This window comes from Urocitellus parryii, chromosome 6, assembly GCF_045843805.1.
Source record: "Urocitellus parryii isolate mUroPar1 chromosome 6, mUroPar1.hap1, whole genome shotgun sequence".
Taxonomy (NCBI): Eukaryota; Metazoa; Chordata; class Mammalia; order Rodentia; family Sciuridae; genus Urocitellus; species Urocitellus parryii.
In genome coordinates, this window is record NC_135536.1 from 195,672,535 (window position 1) to 195,697,073 (window position 24,539).

The following is a 24,539-nucleotide window of genomic DNA, read 5'->3' on the forward strand; positions in this document are numbered from 1 at the left end:
GAAGATGAGGCGGGAAAGTGAAGTGGCACAGGGGGTGGGGGAACCCTGATTGGGGCTTTTGCAACAGAATGAGGGTGGGGCCATCTGTTAAAACACAGACCACTGGAAGGGAGAGCCACAGAATTGGGGGAGAGGCACATCGAATCGTGAGCTTCATTTTAGACAAGTTGGAAGTGTTAATGGTAGATGGCTGGGGATGTGGCTTAATAGTAGAGTGCTTGCTTAGCATGTAATAGGCCCTGGGTTTAATTCTCAGCACCCAAAAAAAAAAAAGGTTGACGGCAGATAACATGAGACCTGTAACCCAGGAGTCTCCAAGAGTCATCCTAGAGCAGGTGCAAATTGAAGATGCCATTATCAGATACCGAAGAGGAGAGGGCCTGAAGAAATTCTAGCATTCAGCATTTGAAGAGAAGATAAAGTCTGCACAGGGGATATGGGGCCAGAAGCTTGAGGAGTGGAGAAAGTTTGAAATAGCATTTGTGAGTCAGGTGTGGTGGCACATAGTTTGAGCTATGCAGGAGGCAGAAACAGAAGGATCACAAGTTTGAAGCCAGTATGGGCAAATTAGGTCTCATCTCCAAAAATAGAACATTTATAGAGAACAGAGAGAGGAATTAAGACAGAATATCAGTACAACCTTGAAGACTCAGTTGGATGTATTGCTGGGGAACTTATGGCAGTACTCATGTGCTGGGTTGTGATCCTTGCCCTTATCCTTTGGCTGCCCTGATAACAGGGGAGGTCATAAAACTGGGGTCTACATCCCTGATGGGAGGTGAGGACTAATTATCCCAAAGAACCTTCTTCAGAGACTTTTCAGTTTCCTGCAGGGGAAGGAGACCACAATCTGGGAAGGCATCCTAACATTCCTACATTTAATTACACAACTCCTCCAGCAGCCCAGGGCCTGGAAGCAATTTCTTGCTTCTCAGGTGTTTGCCAGCTGTTTGCTCAAGCTAGGGGTCCAGAAATGCCATACATCACTGTAGCTTTTTCCCACTTTCTCAGTCCATTGTATGATACCCATTTAACCATCCACTGCACTCCTGATGGGCTAGTCATTTCTAATTTGGAGCTACTACAAGTAGCCTAACTCAATTCCTGATAGTTCGGTTCTAGTGTATGCACCCTGTGTATGTTAGTGCTTTGGGGGGTTCTATTTCTTACATCAAAGCCCCAGTCAAGTCTGCTCTTTTCTTTGCCCCCAACTCCCTCAGGCTCAAGAAAGCCTCCTAAGAGGCCAGATTTTGCAGCACTTTTAATGCACAGAACAAAAGGGAAATGGCTGACTTGGTGACAGCCTTCATTCCATATACAGGGCTCAAGTAAAGATTCAGTCCAGTTGGGAAATAAGTTATAGTTCACAGGGCCTCAGAGCTGAGAGCAGGAGATGCTGTTTCTCTTGACAGCCACAGGAGTAAGGAATCCATTTTCTGGGAATGAAAGGGAAAAAATCATTGCTGCAGGATAGCAGACATCCAGTATTCAGCTGATGGAGCCAGCCAGTGTCCAGGGGAAGCCCAGACCATTCTGCATGAGGCCAGTAGGGCAGTTGCTACAAGAGCACCTCCCTGACTCTTCATGATTCCTCAGCTTCCTCGATGCCTCAAAGCCAACAACATAACAGCTCTCAGTTTCTGAGAGGCAGCCTGAGGCCCAGTTGTCCACAGCTGCTTCTGAACTCAGCTGCTGTATCCCTGTCCTCCCTGCACAGCCACCCACCTGATTTCAGTGCATGTATGCCTTTGGCTGCTCCATGGCCTGGTGTGCCTGCAGCACTGCCACAGCCTCTTCTATCTGCGAGACACAAGTAGAAGGGGCTTAACACAGCTTCTCAGAAGGATCCCAAAAGGGCCTTGGCCTCCCCCACCTCAGCATGAGAAAGGGTCTGTGAACCCCTCATCCACTGCTGCTTGCAAGATCCCTTGCCCCACGGTCACCTTGTCAAGATAGAGGTACACTGCTGGACACTGGAAAAAACCCTTATACCGAGTCAGAATATAGTTCCTTATACCAAAACCTCAAGTAGCACACCCTCAATTAAGGCCCTCTCCCACAGGTGTGGTGATGCATGCCTGAAATCCCAACAGCTTGTGAGGCTGAGGCAGGAGGATTACAAGATCAAAGCCAGCCTTGGCAACTTAGTGAGGCCCTAAGCAACTTAGCAAGACACCCTGTCTCTAAATAAAATATAAAGGGCTGGGGATGTGGCTTGGTGGGAAAGCACCCCTGGGTTCAATCCCCAGTACCAAAGTGGGGGGGAAGCCCTCTCCCACACCAACATTCAGCAGGCCTTCAAGGAGTGAGAGCAAGAAGATCCACTTCTTCTGGCCTCATAGCTGGGACAGGCCTTGTCCTTGGCTGTCCTGCTGACCAGGCTCGACCTACCTTGGCGTGGAGGGACTCTGGAGACTCCAGCATGAGCAGCAGCTCCGAGTTGTCGATCTCCAGCAGCATGCCTGTGATCTTGCCGGCCAGCTGGCTGTGTACGTTATGGACAAGCGGGTAAAGACGCTCCCCTGTGTGGACAAGCTCTGATGGCTTATGCCACACCTGGCCCATACATAGCCCAGCACCCAAGAGTGGTGTCAGGGGTGGAGCAGCGAGGACATCTGGGTTCTTAACCCAGTGCTCCTTCTAGGCTGTGTCACTTACTGGGAACTTCTTTTTTCAGCTGCATAGTGCCCATGGCAAACCCTGCCTTAAAGGACAGTTTGAAGAATCAAATTTGATAATGTATATGAAGTAATTACAGCACAGGGCCTAACACAAAGTCAGTTGCTCTTTAAAGACCACTCGTTCATTTTGCAAGAAATAGTTCTAACTAGATACATCGAAATTCTGGACAGAATATGATAATGCTGAACTTGGGAGTTTCTTTGGAGGGTGGAAAACAAATCATAGGGCAAATTCATTTTCCACTATAAGGATTTCTAACAAGAAGTCTTAGTGTTGGCGTCAGGCACATGGAGGGTCCAGCCAGGATTGGGATCTTAAATGGTGGGATAAGGGTCTTCCCATAAGGGAATGTTTACAGAGACCGCCTAAGAAAAACTTCTGCCTTTGTTAAGCACATTCAAAAAAATTTTATAGCAGATGGGATGGGATATAGAATGGCAAAACCCTAATAAATAAACCGAGAGATGAGCGGTGTGGAAGTATCTAAGGCCTTCAGCCGGAAGATCTCCATGACCATGCAGGGAAGATGCTGCCAATCAGGAACAAGCCTGCCCATTCAGTCACCCAGACTCATGTCATGGACAGAAGTGAACCAGGAATTCAAGAGTCCTGTGCACAGATTTTTTGCACCTCCCTGCAGTAGGCACCAGGACACAGATTAAATTTGGTAACAAACTGTAACACCCCTGGGCCATTTCTCAGCCTCAACTCAAGGTTGTCCGCTTTCTTATGGTGCCTCCTGATCCTGGCCCTCTCTACATCTGGGGTGTGTCTCACCAAGTCAGTCAGAACAGCAGAACTGGAAAAAGCCTGGGCTGACCAGAGTTTTAAGACTAGGGTAGAAGCAGATCGGGTGAGATCGCTGGGCAGCTCTGTGAGGCTCCCAGCAGTCTTATCAGCTCCCAGCCCTCCTTTTGCTGCACGAATGTAGGGGTGTCAGCCACTCACCAATCATTTGCTTTTGCTCATGCAGGGGCGCTGCAGCCAGCATGGATGCGGTCAGGGGCTCCTGGCCAGGCACGTGCACAGCAGGCTCCTGGACCTATACAGTGCCAGGGACATGTCCCTTAACCACAGGGATGGGAAAGGCCTCCAAATACTATGTGAACACAGGCCTCCAGGAAGGTTCTGGAAGAGGGGAGCCGGGGATAAGGTCTGGACAATCAGGTGGGGCAGAGTCCCTAACAAGAGCACACGGGTTAGAAGACTTAGATGTGCTATGACCCCATATATGCCCCTAATCTGTTACCAAATGAAAGTCATGCATCACTAATCACTAAGTGCCAGGTAAAGCACCGTATCAGGTAGCTTTATGGACACCCTTTCACAGGTTGGTAATTTTAAAAAGTGTTTTTGCTGTTTAAAGACCACTCTTGTTCAAATGCAAAAGATAGTTCAACTAGGCACATTAGAATTCTAGACAGGATATGATAGTGTTGAATTTGAGGCCTCTTTTTGATAGGAAAATACATACACAGTCTTTCATTAAATGATAGTAGATATTTTTAGTCCTATTTTGATACTTAATCACATCCCTTCAATACTCAGTATATTCTTAGAATACCTTTCACTGATGTTCAACAGAAATACTACAGAAATCCAAATTAATTTTAGTTATAACCTAGGCAGAGCAAATCATAATTAGCAAATAAAATATGACCCTGGCCCTCTTTCCCCTTCTGCTGCACACATTAGTTAATGGAACTTTATAAGCCAACACATTAGCCAAGGTTCTGAGCCAGGATTCCCATAGCCCAGAGTAGGGCAGGCAGCTGGGCCAGTCTTACCCCACGGGTACTGTGTACAGTTGAGGGACATTTGTATGGTGGGAGAGGCCGGCCTGGTGTAGAGCATCCTGCCCCACTGGGTCCTATCGTCTGGGTACCAATGTTGGCTGTAAAAAATAAACAGGGTTCAAACAGCTGCTATCCACAATACAAAACCCCAAACAGAAAATAATGTGTTGGTTAGCATAGAGAAATTGAAACACTCGTGCACTCTTGACAGGAGTGCAAAAAACAGCCACTGTGGAAAAACATGTAACATGAGTGTTCCTCAAAAAATGAGAATCACCAAATCACCCAAGAGTTCCGCTGTGGGTATGTACCCAAAAGAATGGAAAGCAGGGTCTCGGAGGTTTGTGACTCATGTGCACAGCGGCCAGCAGGTGGGAGCAGCTCAGGTGTCCCTCACAGATGACTGGATGAGCAACACGTGGCATATGTGTACAATGGAATATTATTTAGCCTTAAAAAGAATGGAGATTCTGGGCTGGGGTTGTAGCTCAGTGGTAGAGTGCTTGCCTTGCATGTGAGGCCCTGGGTTCAGTCCTCAGCAGTATATAAAAATAAATAAATAAGTAAATTTTTTTTTTAAAAAGACAGATTCTGACACATGCCACAGCATATGTGAATCCTGAAGATACTGTGCTAAGTGAAATAAGTCACAAAAGGACACATTTATATAATTCTACTTACATGAAATACTTGGTATAGTCAAATTCTCAGAGACAAAGTAGAATGGTGGTTTCCAGGGAATGGAGGGTGGGGGGAAGTGAGGAGTTAGGGTTTAATGGATATATAATTTGTTTTGCAAGGAAAAGTTCTGCAGGTGAATGGTGGCAATGGCTGCAACACTTTGAATGCACTAAATGCCACTGAATTGTACACTTCAAGATGAGTAAGGGAGCTGGGCGTGGTGGCACACGTCTATAATCCCAGCAACTTGTGAGGCTGAGACAGGAGGATCGCAAATTTGAGGCCAGCCTCAGTAACTCAGCAAGGCCCTAAGCAATTTAATAACACCTTGTGTCAAAAAATAAAAAGGCCTAGGGATGTGGTTCAGTGGTTAAGCCCCTGGGTTCAATTCTCCAGTACCAAAAAAAAAAAAAAAAAAAAAGGTTAAGTGATGCTGGGCACAATGGCGCATGCCTATTAACCCAGCAACTCTGAGAGGCTGAGGCAGAAGGATCACAAGTTTGAGGCCAGCCTTAGCAACTTAGTGGAACCTTGTTTGAAAATAAAAAGGACTGGGAATGTAGCTCAGTGGTAGAATGCTCTGGGTTCAACTACCAGTACCCAAAAAAAAAAAAAAGTCAACTGGTAAATTGTTATGTATATTTTACCACAATAAAAAGAAAAAAGCAGGGTGTCAGGGCCTGGCAGTGACCTCAGGCCAAGGACTCAGTCTAGCTTGTTCATACAGAAGCCCCAGATGCCAAGCGCAGGACCAGCACACGGACTCACATGAGGAGGTTTGCTGAGTGAAGCAATGGCTATGCTTGCCTTGCAGCCAAAGCCCACACGTGTGCACAGCCACTGCAGTCCTAAGATCTAGCTCCTGGCTGTGTGTTCTCAGTCCTCACAAAAGGGACTCGCTATTCTTACACCCATTTTAAAGAACAGGTGGTCAGGGACAGTAGTTAGGACCACAGAGTGAGCAAGTCCCAGGAGCTGGGGGCCAAGCTAACTTCCACATACATGCATGGCCTCCAGAGTCAGCCTGGCTTACCAGGAGGCAAGGTCACTATGGAGACTGGTCTTACTCCCTCCAAGGCCAACCTCAGCACCAAGACTTGCCTACCTTCCTCACACCCACAGTCCTCTTGGCCCTGCACACACTCACCCACTCTCTGGGTGTGGTGCACCGGGTGGAGCTCCTGGGTGGAGGCCTGACTGACACTGCCAGCGTGGGCCCGGGGGTGCCGAGACATGCCTGTTGGCCGGACCATTGCAGCAGCTGGAGGACAGACGGCTTGCAGCACAGAGAAATGGAGAGAGAAAGTTTATGGGCTATAATCACCATGCTCTGAAGGGTCCGGGGCCGGGAAGGGGAACTACAAATTGACAGCAGAGAGATGAGTGACTCCAACCCAAAACTCCAGGGAGTGGGAGTATGGAAATCTTCAGTGACAAAGCCAGCTCATGTCTGCCCAAAGCCCCAAGATGCCTAAGTGCTGGGGTCATGCACCTTAGTTCCCCTAAGACAGTTTTAAGTGAATGTGAACTTGGCTCTTAGGAAGGTCATCAGCAGTGTAGCCAGAGGAGTTTCATTTTCTCAGATTTGTTACAAGGTTGTTGTTTTTTTTTTGTACTGGGGATTGAACCCAGGGGCCTTAACCACTGAGCCACATCCCCAGTGCGGGGGGGGGGGGGGCGCCGGGGGGCCCACTCCACCCCTTTTTCTTTTTTAATTTAAAGACAGGGTCTTGCTGAGTTGCTTAGGGCCTTAGCCTCCCGATTGTTCGGCTATAAATGAGAGAAGTCTTTGGAGATAAGGACAGTGGCCACCCTGCATGTCCTCTACAGCCTTGCTGCTGTTCTGGGGGCTTCATGCACACTCATTCAGGCCCACACTGAGAAGAGGAAACTGAGGCTCAAGGGAGGTGAAATGGCTTGACCCTGTGTTACACACTGCTTCTGGGGCCCATAACCATAGCTGGGCTGGGGGTGTGGGGGCTGGGTCACTCACATGAAGGTCTATGTGGCTGGGCTGTCCACCTGGGGGCAGGCTGGATGGAGGCCATGGAGCCAGAGGCACAGTACGCAGCCTGGGCCGGAGGCTGTGGGGGAGAAGAGGACCTAGAATGAGGGGCTCAGCAATAGAGGGGCCAGGTGAGAAATCTCATCCTTCCAGGGACACTACTGCAGGAACTCTACTGTCCCCTCTAGGGAACAGGTTAGTAAAGGGCTCCTTCCTCTCTCATGAGGACCCTTTAGGGAAAGATCTCAGATTTCAATCCCTGCTCCTTATCAGGCCTAGATCTCAGATCTGTGCCAGCTGAGAGGGCATGTCACCAACCCTGTGGCCTTCAATGGCTTATGTCTTCCTACTTCCTGTAAGTCCCATGAGGTCCTTTCCCAACCAGGTTCCTCAGCACGGCAGCGCAGGGAGGTGTTAACAGGCACCCACACAAACCACCACGAACCGAGGAAAGCCTCCTGCTCCCCCCTCTGGGGGCCACCGTGGGGTCAGCGTGTTCGGGCAGGATATGGATGTGGTAAAGAAATGGAGGCTCCTTTTGTTTGATGCAACATCTCCTCAACTTATCTGACCAAAGAAAGTCTTTCTGCACAAGCGATTCAAGACTCTCTCAGGCGGGGAGATGCTCCTGGGTACTCCACCTTTTACAGGTGAGGTGACAGCTTCAGGGGTTGGGACAGCTGCCTAGTGAATTTCAACAGAAGCTCTCCCTGGAAGCTCCCGCCTTCCTGCTCTACCTGGCTGTCAGGGAAAGGGTGTGGCGGGAGCTGCGGGCAAACTGTCACCTGGGGCAGAGCGGGCAGGAAGTAGCTGGAGGGCTGCTGGAAGGAGCCCAAAAGGGGGCGGCCCAGAGCCCGCACCGTAGAGAGGCGCTGCATGTACTGGTTGGTCAAGATGGCCTTCCGCTCCTCTTTGCGCTGGGCCAATGCCACGTACAGAGGCTTGGTGCCCACGATGCGCCCATTCATCTCTGTCACAGCTTTGGTTGCCTCTTCTGGAGAGGAAAAACACACAAAGCCAAACCCCTTGCTGTGGCCACCCTCTGTCATCACCTAAAAGCAAGACAAGACAAGGGTTGCTGGGGATGGAGGAGGAAGACTCCTGAGCTGTGCTCCCCTCCTCCCCCAGGAAGCCCCGTGAGAAACCTGTGCTCAGGGGACAAGCTGTGCACCCTGTGTTGACTGAGGCCACTGTGTGCCAGACACTGCGTGCCTTTACATGAGGCTCACGTGCACAGCCTCCCGGTGAGGGAGGTCCTGCAGCTCCCACTTTATGGGAACAAAGGGACCCAGACACAGCCAGAGGCCTCTGCAAGGCCCTGGGCCAAGTTCTTTAGGAGTTTGGGGAAGATATTCTCAGCCTTATAAAATGGCCTCATTGTTTTGGAGTAACTTCAGACTTACAGAAAAGTTACAGGAACAGTACCGAGCCCTGGGTCCCTCGCAGCCTCCCTAAGTTAGCAAGGCACATTTGTCCAGACTCTGACCCTGATGCAATGTGATTAACCATGACACCTCCCCGCCCACTCTACACTTCATTTGGATTTCACTTTTTTAACTAATATTTTTTCTCTTCCAGGATCTCTCCCTGTTTTGTGGGTAAGCTTTCCTGAGGTTGAGACACTGCCCGGGCTCCCACACTCAAAGGGCTAGAGCTCTTTCCAACACCTGCCCTTTCAGAGCCTGTGCTCTGACTTGGTGACTTTCAAACTGCCACCCCACAGTATAACTGGGAACCCATAGATCCCCCCACCCAGGGAAGTCATTATAGAATTCAGAGGGGCTGTGAACTTAATGGGGAAAAGTGACAGCCTTATTTCTACACTAGCATTTCCTCCCATTATGAATATGGGCAACAAAAGAAAAATATCATGGCAATTTTAACCAGGCCTATGACTATGGTGAAGAGAAATCATGACATAATGTTGCTGATCTCAAACTGTCATTTACTCTGCTACCCTGATAGATCTTAGGTTGATGTGTTAATAAAGAAGTTCTTACTAGACTGGGGATATAGCTCAGTTGGTAGAGTGTTTGCCTTGCGTGCACAAGACCCTGGGTTTAATCCCAAGCACCGCAATAAAAAAACAAGTAGTACTTACTTCTGACATTTTAGTATTTTGATGTCATACTTCAATAAAACTGGTATATTATTAGAAGGGATCCACAGGCTCACCAGACAGAGATGTTGACACAAAAATACTGTTAAGAACTGTTAATAGGATGCCAGGAACACCTGGAGGCCGAGGCAGGAGAATCCCAAAGCCAGCCTCAGCAACTTAGTGAGTCCCTAAGCAACTCAGTGAGACCCTGTCTCTAAATAAAATATAAAGAAGGACTGGGGATGTGGCTCAGTGGTTAAGCACCCCTGGGTTCGATCCCTGGTAAAAAAAAAATATATATAAATAAAAATAAAAAGGGGCTGGGGATGTAGCTCACTGGTAGAATGCCCTGTGTTCAATCCCCAGTAGCAAAAAAAAAAAAAAAAAAAACCTGATAGGTAAAAACAATGGTAATGATAATTAGTAAACATGCAGAATTTATTATGAACTTGACTATGGACTAAGTATTTATAGTAGTTAGTTTATACATCAACTCAATTCTCATAATCACTACTTTATATAAAATGGAAAATATATAAAATTACATAAAATCCTCATAACCTGATTGGCCTACTGAAAAGATGATCACCCCAGGTGTCCCTCAACTCCGAGCCATCCAGATTTATATATGTCCTTTGTTCAAGGACTCCTCGATGTCAGTGAATCTCCTTAAATTAAATACAATGTGTGCCCGATGATCACAGCCACTCCGGCCTGCTGCACATGGACTGCACGTGCTCTGGATGCAGCTCTATGCGCAGCACTCGGGAGCCTCCCGAGGGATGATGTTGCTTCCATTTCACAGGTGGGTAAACAGAGTCTGAAAGGCACTCACATGCCCAGGTTCTCCAGCTGGGAAATGGTAGGGCTGGGATTTAGATGTAGGTCTAAGGAACTCGAAGAGCCCAGCTTTCCAGTACAATGCTGCACCAAGGGTACTGCACTTCCTAAAAGCAGGACCTGATCCCATAGCTTCCTGTCTCATTTTTCAAAAGGTCTCTACCTCTCCACCATTGCAAATGAGAATCTTCCCCAGATACCAGGCTCCCTGAAGGGTTTAAGATTGGATTCAACATCGAGAGAAATTCTAGATCCCTTTCTAAGACCCCAACCATCACATATGCGCAGGTCCCTGGCCCCATCACCCACACTGTTCCGAATTCCCACCCACAGAGCCCGACAAGTCAAACCCTGCTGCCACTGCTACTCCAGGAAGCCTCCCTCTGTCCCACCTAGCCTTGCCTCCAGCATCCCCCGTTCTTATGAGTTCACAGTATTTAAAGGCTGTTAACAGAACATACCAGTCTGTTCCAGAACACACCTGGTATGTTCCTAGATGCTTCCCACAGGGTGGGATGAATAAGCCATGGGTCATCTTAAAACCATCTGGGGACTTTTCAAAAGGTGCCCAAGCCCTGCCTCCAGATATCTACATTCAGTTTGTCTGATCCAGGTCTGTACTGAAGAACTTTCCAGGCGATCCTCAAGAAGCCAGGGCTGAGCACCATGTAGTGAGCCCATGGCTCTAAAGAGATAAGGCTAAGAAGTTAAGACTCCTGGTCAGGGTCCTAGAGCTACTGAGTAGGAGGACCATTTTCACATCTCGGATGTCTCACAGGGGTGGGCACACGGTGCTCAATAAATGGGGAAGAATGTGTGGAAAACCAATACAACCCAATTCTCTCATTTTTCAGATAGGAAAACGGAGGCCCAGAGGGGTTATGTCATTGGCCAAAGCCAGAAAACAAAGGTCCACAGAAATTTTAAGACATAAATTTCCAGAATCTGGCATACAGCAGGTACTCAATAAATGTTGTTACAGTGCACCCTAACAAATCCAGTAGTAGACTATACGTCTACTTTCTTCCCCTCCAACCTAGACAAGGCTGCAGATGGATTACGAGCTCCAATAGGGTCAGACAGAGCCCTAAAAAGCCCAGCACCAACTCCCCAAATGCCCAGTGAGAGGCTGGTGGGCGTGCGGGGATGGGAGGGTGAAGGGGAGGCTGTGCCCTGGACACGTCCCGGCCCTCACCTTCGCGCTGGTAATCACTCCGTAGGGAGAGAACACTTTCCTCAGTCTCTCGTCATCAATGGAGTCATCCAGATTCTTCACATACAGGTTCACGCCCTATAGGAAAGGGCACTGCTTGATTCGCCCTCCCGCCTCAAGCCCCAGATCGCCTCAGGACGACATCGGGCTGCCATGGACACAAGAGTCCCTGGGAGCCCTGCCAGCCCAGCCTCCTGTTCTCAGGCTCCCATGGCTCAGCATGCCCATGCCCATGCCCATGCCCATTACCCAGAAGCTGCAGCCCGGGTAGTTCTCATACACCTGCCTGGGTCCCCACCTCCCCATGGGCTTTACGCATTTTATAGATGGGGGACACAGAGCTCCTCCCAGGCAGGGCCAGCTGCCACTCACGCCTGCTGGCTCAGAACCAAGTAAGTTGACCCTCCCCTGGTGCCAGGCACACCCCTAGGTCCTTCACACATTTTGACATTTAATCCTTAAGAGAAGGAGACTTTAATCCTCATTTCACACACATCAAAACTGAAGCATCAACAGGTCAAGTGCATCGCCTCTGACCAGACAGCCTGGAAGTGGCTGACAGGACTGACCCAGGTGGTCTAACCTCAGACCCCTGGCTCCTTGGCACTGAATGTCAGCTGCCCCCAGGACCTCAATGTCCTCCTTCCAGACTGCCCAAGCACAAAAGTGTGTGAACACACAACAGAATTGAGACCCCACCATTGTACAGTTGTATATCCTGCTTGCCCATATTGTGTCCTTGGCCTGTACCCAGTAGCACCCTGCCCCCAAAACACAACCACTGAAAATTCCACACACTGCCAAACGTCCCTAGTGTAGAGAGGAAAAACTGCTCCTCACTGTGCGCTACTGAGGATGGACTGCGCGCGCGTGGGTGTAGGTATATATGGAGAACACACACCCTTCTCCATGAAGGACCTAGAACTTATATTAAAAACTTTTGAGGGATTCATTTCCCAAAGAAGGCTTAAATTGTACTGATCTACAATTTTAATTACATGAATTAACTTAAAACGTTTTTAAAAATTTTTTTTTATGTTGATAGACCTTTATTTTTTGTTTATACGTGGTGCTGAGAATTGAACCCAGTTCCTCCCACATGCCAGGCAAGCACACTACCTCTGAGCCACAGCTCGAGCCCCTTACTTAGTATAATTTTAATGACTGCACCACATTCCACCTTTGAATGTGACACATTTGGCCTAATTATTCGTAGCCTGGAGTAGGATTTCCTCTAGGGGATTTGGAATATGTAGAGCCCTTTGTCCACACGAACGCCTGGGCTCACCTGGTAGCGGGTCTGCCTGTCCTGCTTCATTTGTTCGAACCTGCGCTTCAGCTCATTTTGCCGCTCTGCCCGCTTCTGGGCTCGGCCCACATACAGCAGTAGCCCGCTCACCTCCTTCCCATTCATTTGGTCCACAGCCTGGGGAGGGGAGCAAACACCTGGTAACCACCCAGACCTGGCCATCTTCTTGGTCTCCAGCCCTGCCTTTGGGCCTAGCGGGAACTCCCTGCAAACTACTCTGGCCTTCCTTGCTCAGGATCATTAGTACCGGATAAAGGTCATTTGAAAAGTTTTGCAAAGTGAATTATAGATATTTAAAATTTGAGTAGGGCTCTATTTTTTAAAAAAATTGAAGTCCGCAAAGTTTCCCTTATTTAAATTAAAAATTTATATATATTTATATATATATATAGTTGTAGTTGGACACAATACTCGCACATGCTAGGTGAGTGCTCTACCACTGAACCATATTTAAAACTTAATTATTTTAAATATATTCAAGTATTCCCATATTTTAAATACATATTACTCAGTGAAAGAAGCCAACCTGTAAAAGCTACATGCTATATGATTTCCACTATATGAATTCTGGAAAAGGCAGAACTTTGAGGTCAGTACAAACGATCAGTGTTGGCCAGTGGCTGGTGGGTAGGGAAGGTGAAAGAGCACAGTTTCTTAGGGCAGTGAAACACTGGTAGTGAGACAATGAGCACATGTCCTGTGATAACCATGCGCCAGTGCAGGTTCATCAGCTATAATGAGTATGTCACTCTGTTGGGGGACACTGACAATAAGGGAGGCCAGGTATGTGTAGGGGTAAAGGGAGTATACCTATACCTGTGCCTTTCACTCAATTTTGCTGTGAACCTAAAACTGCTTTAAAAAGTAAAGTCTGCTAGAAAATATCTGAAATTCAAGTTCTTACTGCAACTACATGTGGACAATTTGAACAGAGCAGCAAGCAAATGACACGATTACTGCTGGGCATGAAGGCACAGCTGTAATCATGTCATGTAATTCCAGCTGCTACCTGGGAGGCTGAAGCAGGAGGATTGAAAGTTTGAGGCCAGTCTGGGCAACTTGGCAAGACCCTGTCTCAAATAAAAAAGGTCCAGGGATGTAGCTCAGAGGTAGAGCATTCCTGGATCAATCTTCAGTAACACACACACACACACACACACAAAAGGACAATTGTAATCATCACTTCATATCGGTATTTCACAGTACGAAAGAATCCTTTTTGCTAACTGAGGACTGTAAGTTTTTTTTTTTCATTTTTTAGGTGTAGATGTACATAACACAATATCTTTATTTTTTTTATGTGGTGCTGAGGATTGAACCCGGGCCCCGCCCTTGCTAGACAAGCACTCTACCACCGAGCCACAAACCCAGCCCTGTAAGTTTTTTTTTTTTTTTTTTTTAATGAACATTTATGTCTTGGCTGGGCATTGCAGCACACGCCTGTAATCCCAGGAACTTGGGAGGCTGAGGCAGGAGAATCACAAATTCAAGATCAGCCTCAGCAACTTTAGCAAGGTCCTAAGCAACACAGTGAAACCCTGTCTCAAAATAAAAAAATAAAATGGGTTGGGGCTGGAGATGTGGCCCAAGTGGTAGCGCGCTCGCCTGGCATGCATGGGGCACTGGGTTCGATCCTCAGAACCACATAAAAATAAAGATGTTGTGTCCACCGAAAACTAAAACATTATATATATAATATATATACACACACATATTATATATATTATATATATAATATATATACACACACATATTATATATATTATATATATAATATATATACACACACATATATATATTATATATACACACACATATATATATTATATATACACACACATATATATATTATATATACACACACATATATATATTATATATACACACACATATATATATTATATATACACACACATATATATATTATATATACACATACATATATATATTATATATACACATACATATATACATTTTATATATATATATATAAAATTCTCTAAAAAATTTAAAAAATAAAAAATAAATAAAATGGGCTAGGGGTGTGGCTCAGCAGTGAGGTGCCCCTGGGTTCAATCCCAAGAATAAAGAAAAAGAAAAGAAAATGTTTGTATCTTAAACTAAGGATTTAGCAGGGCCAGTTAACTGCATAAAATTCCGCATCCTCTGTGCAACTTATCTCTGTTATCTATGGACTTTGAACTGCATTTTCATTAGCTCAACCACAAGAATCAGAAGTCAATCCCAAGCATTTCTTGACTCAGTGGCTAGGATTTTTCATGGGTTTTTTATCTTTTACACTGTGTTAGGAGAAATGTTGAAGGGAACTGTCTTAAGTGGCTGGTTCATTAGTAAAGACTTGTGTCTGAGGAGGACTTTGGCTTCCCTGCCTCAGTATTCAATTCTTTGAACCGCAAGGCTTAGAAGTGACCTTGGGGATGGAGCCTTTGCCTTTGCCCCCCAGCCTAGAAGGGCCAGACTCTCCCACCCTCTTGGCCCCAATAGAGGGGAACTTCTTCCCCTCCACAGCGGCTAGAGGCCCGTACCCCATCTCCCTTCCTCCTGGTCCTGGCTCTGCCCCTCTTCCCTGGAACAGGGCCACTGGGCAGCTCCTACCTTTTGGGCTTCCTCATGCTTTTCAAAGTTGACAAAGCCGAAGCCCCGGGAGTGGCCGCTGTTGTCCCTCATCACCTTCACACTCAGCATCTTTCCTGGGAAGGATCGACCTGGCTCAAAGGGGAGGTGGGGAGCCCCAGGATGCTCCCTCCCTGACCTCGGGAAGCCCCAGGAGGGCCCTCCTCATGGCAAACCTGGGTGTGAAGAGGAGCAGTGGGGACCCCTCCTCCCTCGGGAACCCACACACCAAACTGGGAGAAGAGGTCCTGCAGGGCCTGCTCGTCCGTGTCCACGTGCAGGTTCTTCACATAGATGTTGGTGAACTCCAGGGCCCGGGCGCCCAGCTCGGCTTCCCGCTCTCTTCGAGACTTGAAGTGGCCAACAAAGCTGTGGACACACCACCAGGGCAGGCAGCGGCCAGATCTTAGCACCCCTCCCCGTACCCCCAAGCCACCCAGCACCATTGGGCCACTTGTGCCAGTCACTGTCCTTCCCAGCCTCCACCTCCCTCACTGGGCAACTGCACAGGGCCGTTCCATGTAGGTGAACCTGTCCAAGACTCTCCAACAGCCAAGGGCTATGTTTCAGAGCTTGTCCCCAGCATAAGATCCAGAAGACTTTATTTTGTGACAAACACACACCATATACCAGGCAGCTAAGAGCACAGGAGGCAAATTTGGGATTTAGACAAGAACTTGAATCCTCAGTCTGCATCTACCTCACTGTGTAACCCTGGGCAAGTCACTTCACCTCTCGGAGCCTCAGTGCTCATTCCTGTGAAACTGGGATCCAAATCACATCATGAGGCTTTGCTTATTCATTTAATACATACTGAGTGCACTAGAAAAGCAGGACTGAGTCAATCAGACAAGGTCAATGTCACTCTGGGGGATGGGCTGAAATCCCTTAAATACAACATTAATTTTAAGTAATTTCCAAGTTCACATAAACACACCTCGGAGAGTACCTTTTTCCTTTTTCCATTTTATTTCTATTTTTAAAGAGAGACAGAGTCTCACTGTTGCTCAGGCTGGTCTCAATGCCTAGACTCACACAGTCTGCCTGCCTTAACCTCCCAAGTAGCTGGGCCACCAGACAGCGCCATTATGCCGAGCTGGCATGTCTCCTTAAGGGGAAAAAAAAAGCATAGCTATGTGCCATCACCACGCCTGTAATCTCAGAGACTTGGGAGGGTGAGGCAGGAGGACTGCAAGTTGGAGGACAGCCTTATCAATTTAGCAAGACGCCGTCTCAAAACATAAAAGCATAGCTCTCTGGTAGGTGTGAATCTAGGGGCGCTCTAAGAAGAGAGCCAAGCACACGGAATGCTGGTGCTGATGGAAACCAAACGGCAGAGGGAAATTTGAGTTAATACTTGCTAACAAAGATGATACTTTTTTTGGGGGGGTGTACCAGGGATTGAACTCAGGGACACTTGACCACCGAGCCACATCCCCAGACCCACTTTGTATTTTCTTTAGAGACAGGGTCTCACTGAATTGCTTAGCACCTTGCCATTGCTGGGGCTGGCTTTAAACTCATGATCCTCCTGCCTCAGCCTCCCGAGACGCTGGGATTACAGGCATGAGCCTCCACTCCAGGCAAGATGACACCTTTTTGAGAATTGGTAAAAGCCCACCTAGGTCAGTGTGACCTGTCAATAGGACCCCCGCCACCAGAGACCCTGGCAAAATGCCCCCAGGTACTCTCCCAGCTCAAAGCCGCCTTCACTCCCCAGCACTGAGGGCTGGGCCACCAGATGGGCAGAATCCACACTGGGGAGGGGCGCAGCCAGAAGCAGGTCCCCTCCAGCATCTGTATCTCCCTATCTGTAAAGTAGGGTTGACACCGGCCTTGGGCAGGCTAAGCATGTGCTGCTTTTCCTTCTGTCCCCAAATCCCATGAAACAAACAAGGTTTAAAGAAAATGCACAGCCAGACTGAGAGACTGGAAAACAGATGAAACCACAGAGGCCATGGATGACGTGGCCTTCAGCTGAAATCCCCTCTCAAATTTCGAGATGGTCACTGCATTTCTGACTGGGGACAACCCTTTAACACCCCACATCAGCTCCAGTTTGACATTAGGAGAGAGGCCCTGAGAGGTCAAGCAACTTGCCTGAGGTCATGCTTCGGGAAGACTGCTGCTCAGTGTCTGGCGCCCACCTTTCCTAGTTGGTGGGAGCCACGGTCCTGTCCCTCCAGCCTCTGTCCCTCCCCGGGGCACAGCCACTCACACTTTGCGGTCATTCAGCAGCATCCCGTTCATGGTGCTGATGGCCTGCTGCGCAGCCTCATGGGTCTCAAAATGCACAAAGCCGAAGCCCCGAGAGCCGTGCTCATCACATACCACCTGGACCACAGGGAGGAAGGACAGACAGAACATCCAACCCCCAATCGGAGTTCCGGAGAAAAGGATGACAAAGATGATCATGAGTGCCCAGCCCCGTGTGCTCGCTCTGCGCGTGTCAAAGACGGTCCCATGAGGACTGGGGTGGCTCAGTGGGACAGTGCTTGCCTAGCAGGCACAGGCCCTGGGTTCCATCCCTAGCACCAAAAATAGAAAATAATCCTGTGTCACATAACAGCACCATTGTAGAGACGGGAAACTGAAGTTCAAAGAGACCAATCCACTTGCGTAAGATAATCAAGTACTCAGAATGAGCACACTGTGCCTACACCACAGACCAGCTCTGCCTTCCTACGCCAGCAGGTCCTCAAACCCCCATTGTGTTTTCTTTTTCAATAGCACTGGGGATTCAGCCCAGGGGCACTCTACCACTAAGCTGCATCCCCAGTCCTTTTATTTATTTTTTATTTTGAGACAGGGTCTCACTAAATTGCTAAGCCTGGTCTCAAACTTGCCATCCTCCTACCTCAGCCTCCCAGGTAGCTGGGATTACAGGTGTGCACCACTGTGCCCAGCTTGGGATGCTCTTTCTAAAATGTGATTCTGACCAGTCTGTTTGAGCTCCAGTGGCTCCTACGCACAAAATTCTCAGCGCCTGAGGCTTTCCAATAGATCTGCACAACTGATCCTGCATCCAAACTCATGCCCAGCACACTCCCTCCACCTCCCAGCCCCAGACAGGGCTCTTCCACCCACACTCAGTAATGTTGACTGGGACCCCACTGTGGGTCGCACACCTGCAAGAGCATCCTATACTCTTCTTGATATGTTTGCTAGGAGAAACCTCCCAGACAATTCTCAACCTGAGTTGGAGAGGGAAAATGGAAATAAATGACTTGTCCAAGGTCAGCCAGCAGAAACAGCTTCTTAGTTATTTTACTTGCTATGCGTTGCTGACAGTACTTCAACTGTCCTTCCATTGGCTCCACATAACTCAGTTTATCCTCATGACAACCTATGAGGTAGGTTCCTCCTACCAAAGTCACCTTTTTAGGCCTAAGGTCATGGAACCAGGAAGTAGAAGAGGCAGGGTTTAAACACAGGACATTTGGCCCCAGACCATGGTCTGACCTTATGTTGCTCCCAACTAAGCAACTGGGCTTGGCACTTAGGTAACCTGATTCAGGTCATGTGCTCTTCCCACAGTGACACAGAAACCTCTCTGACAGCTAAATGGCTCTCTCCTTCCTTATCACCATCACGATCACCATGCTTCTCCCTCAGAGCTGATTTCCAGCTATTCCATCTCCAACTGGCCCAAGAGCTCCCAAGGTTAGGGACCCACAGTAAGCCTTGTTTCTAAACCGGCCCACAACAGAGCCTCATTAAGTCTGCAAAGACCTGCCTGCATCACATGGAGCTTTCTATCTACTCCTCAGAGTCCCAGAGGACCTCAAGGCCCGTAGCCTGCAAAGACACACTGATCCCTGTTCAATTTTCTTCAGTGGCAAATCCACTAATTCAAATTCTGATTCTGCCACTAAAAATCAACCCCCAGTGCAACATAACTGTGGACAAGTGACTCCAACTCTCTCAACTTCTCTGTCCTCAAGTGCAACTCAGTGATTTAAGGGGCTGTGGAGGGAAATTGGATGTGACCATTGTGCAGAAAACCTAGCACGTAATAGAAGGTACTTAGCAAATCTGCCATTGTTACTGAAGAGCGTCTCTTCCACCGATTCTCAAAGATGGGGAGCAGCCCATCTTTGCCCATCTGACAGCCCCTCTCTGTCACAGGGAACTTCAGCATATTACTATACCTCAAGTCTCAGTCTGCTCCTCTGAACCACAGGGAGAGTCCCTCATCCAGAGAGAAGGCATGAGGCCTTAGAACTTAGGGATTGTGCCTGACACAAAGTAGCACTCAGAAAAGTTCCAAGACAGAGATGGCCATAAGCCCCCAGGAAGGCGTTGCCCCAGAGGCTGCAGGGTAATTCGCCAGCCATCCCCATACAATGCAGGGGCAGAACACCCAGGCTTAAGCCCTCTGGCCAGCACACACCAACCTGCTGTCTGGCCTCTGCTGCTCAACATCTTCATAGACCAAGTGAGAACAATCAGAGACCTTCTCAAATGATAATTCATCCCACCACTCAGCAAATATTTACTGAGCACCTATTATGTGCTCATGGCTAGCTGAGATACTGGGATGCAACAGTGACTAAGTACAGGATCACTACTCTTGAGTGAACTTGCATGCCAATGGGAGAAAAATCCTTTTGTTTTGTTTTGGTGCTGGGGATCAAACCTAGGGCCTCATGTATGCTGGGGAAGTGCTTTACCCCTGAGCTCCATTTCTAGCCCCCAAAGAAACCTTAACAACAAGATGTGGCAGGGTCTGGGGGTGCAGCTCAGTGGTTCCATTTGTACTCAGCAGGCACAACAAAAACAAGATGTGGACACTGATGGCCATGATAGCCCCATTCATGGCTTTCCTGCAGCCTTTGTCCTGTGATCTCTAGCCCCCTCACTCTTCACCCTGCCTGTGGGCTGGTCTGGAGTCTCGTCTTGGCCAACAGCATGCAGAAATATTCGTATCCTAGTTCTGAGTTCAACTCAGAAGGCCCAGTGAATTTCTACCTTCTGTCTACGGGGGCCCAAGCTAGGCCACTGGAGGGTGGGAGGCCACAGGGAGGAAGCCGAGCTCCCAGCTCCCAGCCCCCAGCCCAGCACTGCTTCATACACCCCAGAGGCCTCCCATCAGGCAGAAGGAGCACAGGAGGGAGGGTAGCCCAGGTCAAACCAAAGTGCCCCTCTGGGTTCAGAACAAACCACCAACTGCAGAGCTAGATAGACAGTGGTCGCTGATGGCCACCACTTGGGGCTGGTCACACAGAGGGCTGACAGGTAGATTCTGTTAGCTCTTTTTTTTTTTTTTTTAAATCTCTTTATTTTACTTATTTATTTTTATGTGGTGCTGAGGATCGAACCCAGAGCCTCACACTTGCTAGGTGAGTGCTCTACCACTGAGCTACAACCCCAGCCCGAGATTCTGTTAGTTCTGTTGAGACAGACTGAGAAGAACAGCTGTAGTTCAAGTGCTTGGTATACCTGGGGCTGTGCTGAAAGGACCTTCTAAACTGTAAAGGGAAGTGCTGGTTGGCAGCTCTGCACCACACAGGTATTTGGCACACCCACCTTGCAAGAGAGGATGTTCCCAAAGGCGGAGAAGGTATCATATAAAGCCTTGTTGTCGATGGAGTCCTCCAGGTTCTTGATGAAGATGTTGCCCACACCTGATCTTCGGAGTCCTGGGTCTCTCTGTGACCACATGATGCGGATGGGTTGGCCTTTGATCAACTCAAAGTTCATTGTGTCCAGTGCCCGCTCGGCTGGACAGGAGGAAAGAAAGAAGCAGATTAAGGGAATTTCCTGACCTTGACCATCTATGACACTTAATTAGAGATGGAAAACAGCCATTGTGTGGTTCTCACCTGAGACAGGAGCCTAAAAGCTCAGGAGGGATGGGCTGAGAAATTAATGTGCACAGTGCTACTCCCACCTCCCCAAACCCAGGTGAGCAAGGATTCCCATCTCCATTTTACAGAAGGGAAAACTGAGGCTTAGAAGAGTGAAATGTCAGTGGCAGAGCCAGGTCTATTTTGTCCTCTTAAGCACACTGAGTAGATGAGAATGTAACAGAGGGGTCCAAATGACAAGGGGTGGCAGCAGTTTAAGGAAATTAAAGCTCAAAGGTGATGAACAGCAGAGCTGAGAGTCAGTGTCACCCAGGCAGTCCAGCTTTGAGGAAAGTGAATGCCACCTGTCTGAGCCTGTTTCCTCACCTGTAAAGTAAGGACAATGACAATACCTCCTTTGCACACCTAGAAAAGAAGTAATGTCACCTACCCCCAGCCTGTTGGACAGTCTGAAAAGTCAGGCATACAATGTGACACATTTGCACTTTGCACTGGATGTGCAATAGAAGTCTGGTAGATGGCAGTGTGTCTGAAAACAGCCACTCCTATTCACCCTCCTGCCACTGCCACTGCCTGTCCCTCCAAGATAATAAATACACTGCCTTTGCTTTGGGGTTCTGCTAGTTTCAGAGACATAGAGGGAGCTGGGAAGCAGGGGAGCAAGCCTCAAGGAGTCCCTCATCCAGTCCCAGCATCGGCAGCCAGGGGCAAGACTCCTGCTCCCTGCAGCTCAGCGCCCCCGTTTATGAGCTGGGACCAAAAGGTCAGGTCCGCGGACACTGGCCATGCTTGCAGAGGGGCTAGGAAGCCAGGAACACCATATAGCAGGTGGGGCGGGACAGAGGAAGGGGGAAGCATTCAGTTCAGCCACACAAACCCAGCTCAGGAGAAGGAGCCCATCCTCCCAGGAGCCCTGCAGAAAGCCACCTTCTTGTGGACTGAGGCTGGGGCAGGCTTTTTTCAGTCATGTTTCTGGAGGGTTACACCACAGCATTACAGCTATTATTCACTATTTTTCAATCCAGATCTCCTTACTCTGTGTGGGTGTGGGGGGGTGTTCTGGGGATGGAATTCAGGGCCTCCCCCATGCTAGGCAAGATCTACCCTTGAGTCACATCCCCAGGCCCACACAAACCACTTCCTTTTTTTTTTTTTTAAAGAGAGTCTCCAGCGTGCCCAGGCTGACCTCCACCTTGGGATCCTTCTTGCTCAGCCTTCCAAGTTGGACTCATTGGGATTATACAGTTCTCCATTCTTCCTCTCTTGGGGAGTAAGCCTTAGCCCCATGGATACTGGGGTCGTTCGCCCCAGCTCACCTCACAGTGGCAGAGCTCCTATTCTTTTGTCCTCGATTCTCAAAAGAGGTGCAGACCTACTCATCTAACGAAGTCTAATCAATCCTATCAGCCTTGGGACACCGGCTGGACGAGAGGGCTTTTCGGGGAAAGTGGAGGCCACCGCGTAGACCTTATGTCAGGCTACCTGGGAGGCTGGCGCCCAGGTTTCTGCAGTGCTGTCTTGGGCGCCTCCCTTCCCAGGTGCTTCCAATCTCATCCTCACAACCACTCCTGAAAGCAGACATGAGCTCCATTTTGCGGAGAAGCAACTGGGCTCAGAATGGTTGAGTAACCACAACTGTCTATTTGGGGGTCAGGTCTGCCCTACCCCAAAGGCTTTAGCTGTTTTCACGTGGTCTTAATCTCTCTTCTCTACAAACGGAGCAATGCAGTCACTGCAATTCTCGCCCCAGCTACCGAGCCCCTTCCAAGACCCTGCATCTCTGCGCCTCAGTTTCCCTGGCTGCAAAATGGAACACTTAAGCGAGCGTCCAGTCCTGGGGGGGGTCTCTCTAGACTGGGGCTCGTCCCCTCTCGTCCGCCCTCCCGGGGGCTCACCATCGGCCGGCTGCTGGAAGTTGATGTAGGCGTAGCCCAGCGAGCGCCTGGTGGCCACGTCGCGGCACACGCGGATGGACAGGATGGGGCCGGCGGGCGAGAACGTCTCATAGAGCATGGCCTCGTTCACGTCTGGGTGCAGGTCGCCCACGTAGAGCGAGGCCAGCGGGTAGCCCTGGCCGCCGGCGTTCATGGTGGACCGAGCCGGGTGCGGGGGAGACGAGAAGCGGGTCACCGCGAGGCCCGCGCCGAGCAGGCAGGAACCTAGCCTGCGGCGGCCCAGGACTATCCCTCCTGCGCGCCGGGCCGCCCCTTCCCTTTACCGCCTCCACCCCCGGGCCAGCGAGCCAATCGCCGGGGCCCAGCCCCACCCCACCTGGGGGCCCTCAGCCATCTCAAGTCGCAGGTGCGAGACATCTCAGACCCCGCTGCGGAGGAGGGCCTCGGGCGACCTAGGGTGCTGCGGGCGCCGGTGGGCAGCTCAGGAAGGGCAGGCTACGGACGGAGTTCTAATCCAGTCACGCTGCGCCTTTCTGGACCCATTTTCCTTCTCTGTAAAATGAACGGGGTCTCCCTCTTGTCAAGGATTAGAAACTGCTTTTTGCGCTTTGCACTTGCAGAGGGGAAAATTCTGAGCCAGACACGCTGTTTCAACTTGGGTACAGATTGTTATCCTGCCTACGGAAATGTTTTTCTGAACCAGCTCGACCCAGTCCCACCCTAATGTGCCGGAATGGTAAACCTCAGTGACTGGGGGCTAAAGGCTGCTTTAGAACTGGGGATCCCTGTCCTTCAGGCCTCCCTTGCAACTGGCTGTTCCACCGCTGAGACCTCTTGGTGAGACATCACCTGCCACCTGTGGAGGAGGGCTTCCACCTGCATCCCATCAGGGGTTTACTTGCGTGGGAACAATAGGGACCCAAGAGCAGAAAAGGGCCAAGGAAGTGGCCCCACAATAAGCAATGAGGCTGTTTGCAGCCCCAATCTGCAAACAGATGTAGGACCATTTTGTTTAAATTCCTGTCCACTGTAGACCGATACTTTACAGTGGTTCTTCCAGGATCTCAGCTTCCCCTGACCTTGGATTGGGCTTGGCTTCCACAGGTGTGACAGTTCCTGAACAGGGGCCGGAGCTGGTCTGCCTGTCTAGCCTCACACTACAGGTACCAGTTCTCATCTTAAAAAATATCCCTCTGTGGAGACTTCTCTCCTACAGGAGTGTGGATGTTTTTAGAAGGGGTGTAAACCCTATGAAGAAAGTGCTGCCAGTTATCATGAACAGCAGTACCAAGACTCAAGCAACTCTAAAGTTGGTTTCATCTCATTGACTAGGTTGTATGTTAAGGTTTTAAAAAAAGTCAGGGTTTGGGAAGTGCTGCAAAATAATTGTACATACCAAATCTTACAAGCCACAAAAAGGACTTCAACATCTGGTTTACTGTAGATGTTGGAGAGGTCTCAAGTAGAGAGTGTTTAATTAATGGTAATTTTCTTATCACACCTTTGATTTCGGTTCTGAAGGATGAAATAAAGCTATTTTCCTATTTTTCTTTTGTTATGGTACTGGGGATTA

At 49.0% G+C, this 24,539-nt stretch overlaps 2 protein-coding genes across 2 annotated transcripts in view; one reads left to right on the plus strand and one right to left on the minus strand.

Annotated features, from left to right (window-relative positions):
- The window catches only part of Tomm34 (translocase of outer mitochondrial membrane 34), a 28,685-nt gene extending 19,443 nt beyond the window's left edge, over positions 1-9,242 (plus strand). The window contains exons 7-8 of the transcript XR_003302548.2: positions 7,550-7,814; positions 8,743-9,242. The gene's annotated coding sequence lies outside the window, so the exon portion shown is untranslated. The remainder of the gene's footprint in view (positions 1-7,549; positions 7,815-8,742) is intronic.
- On the minus strand, positions 20-23,159 carry Pabpc1l (poly(A) binding protein cytoplasmic 1 like). The gene is made up of 14 exons (XM_026408300.2): positions 22,967-23,159; positions 20,791-20,984; positions 17,480-17,595; positions 15,491-15,630; positions 15,244-15,338; positions 12,607-12,744; positions 11,301-11,396; positions 7,950-8,216; positions 7,153-7,243; positions 6,307-6,435; positions 4,470-4,576; positions 3,631-3,724; positions 2,392-2,522; positions 20-1,800 (listed from the first exon to the last, which is right to left on the minus strand). The coding sequence occupies exons 1-14, from the start codon at positions 23,157-23,159 to the stop codon at positions 1,732-1,734; spliced, it is 1,860 nt and encodes a 619-aa protein (XP_026264085.1). The 3' UTR covers positions 20-1,731.
- Positions 23,160-24,539: the final 1,380 nt, after the last annotated feature.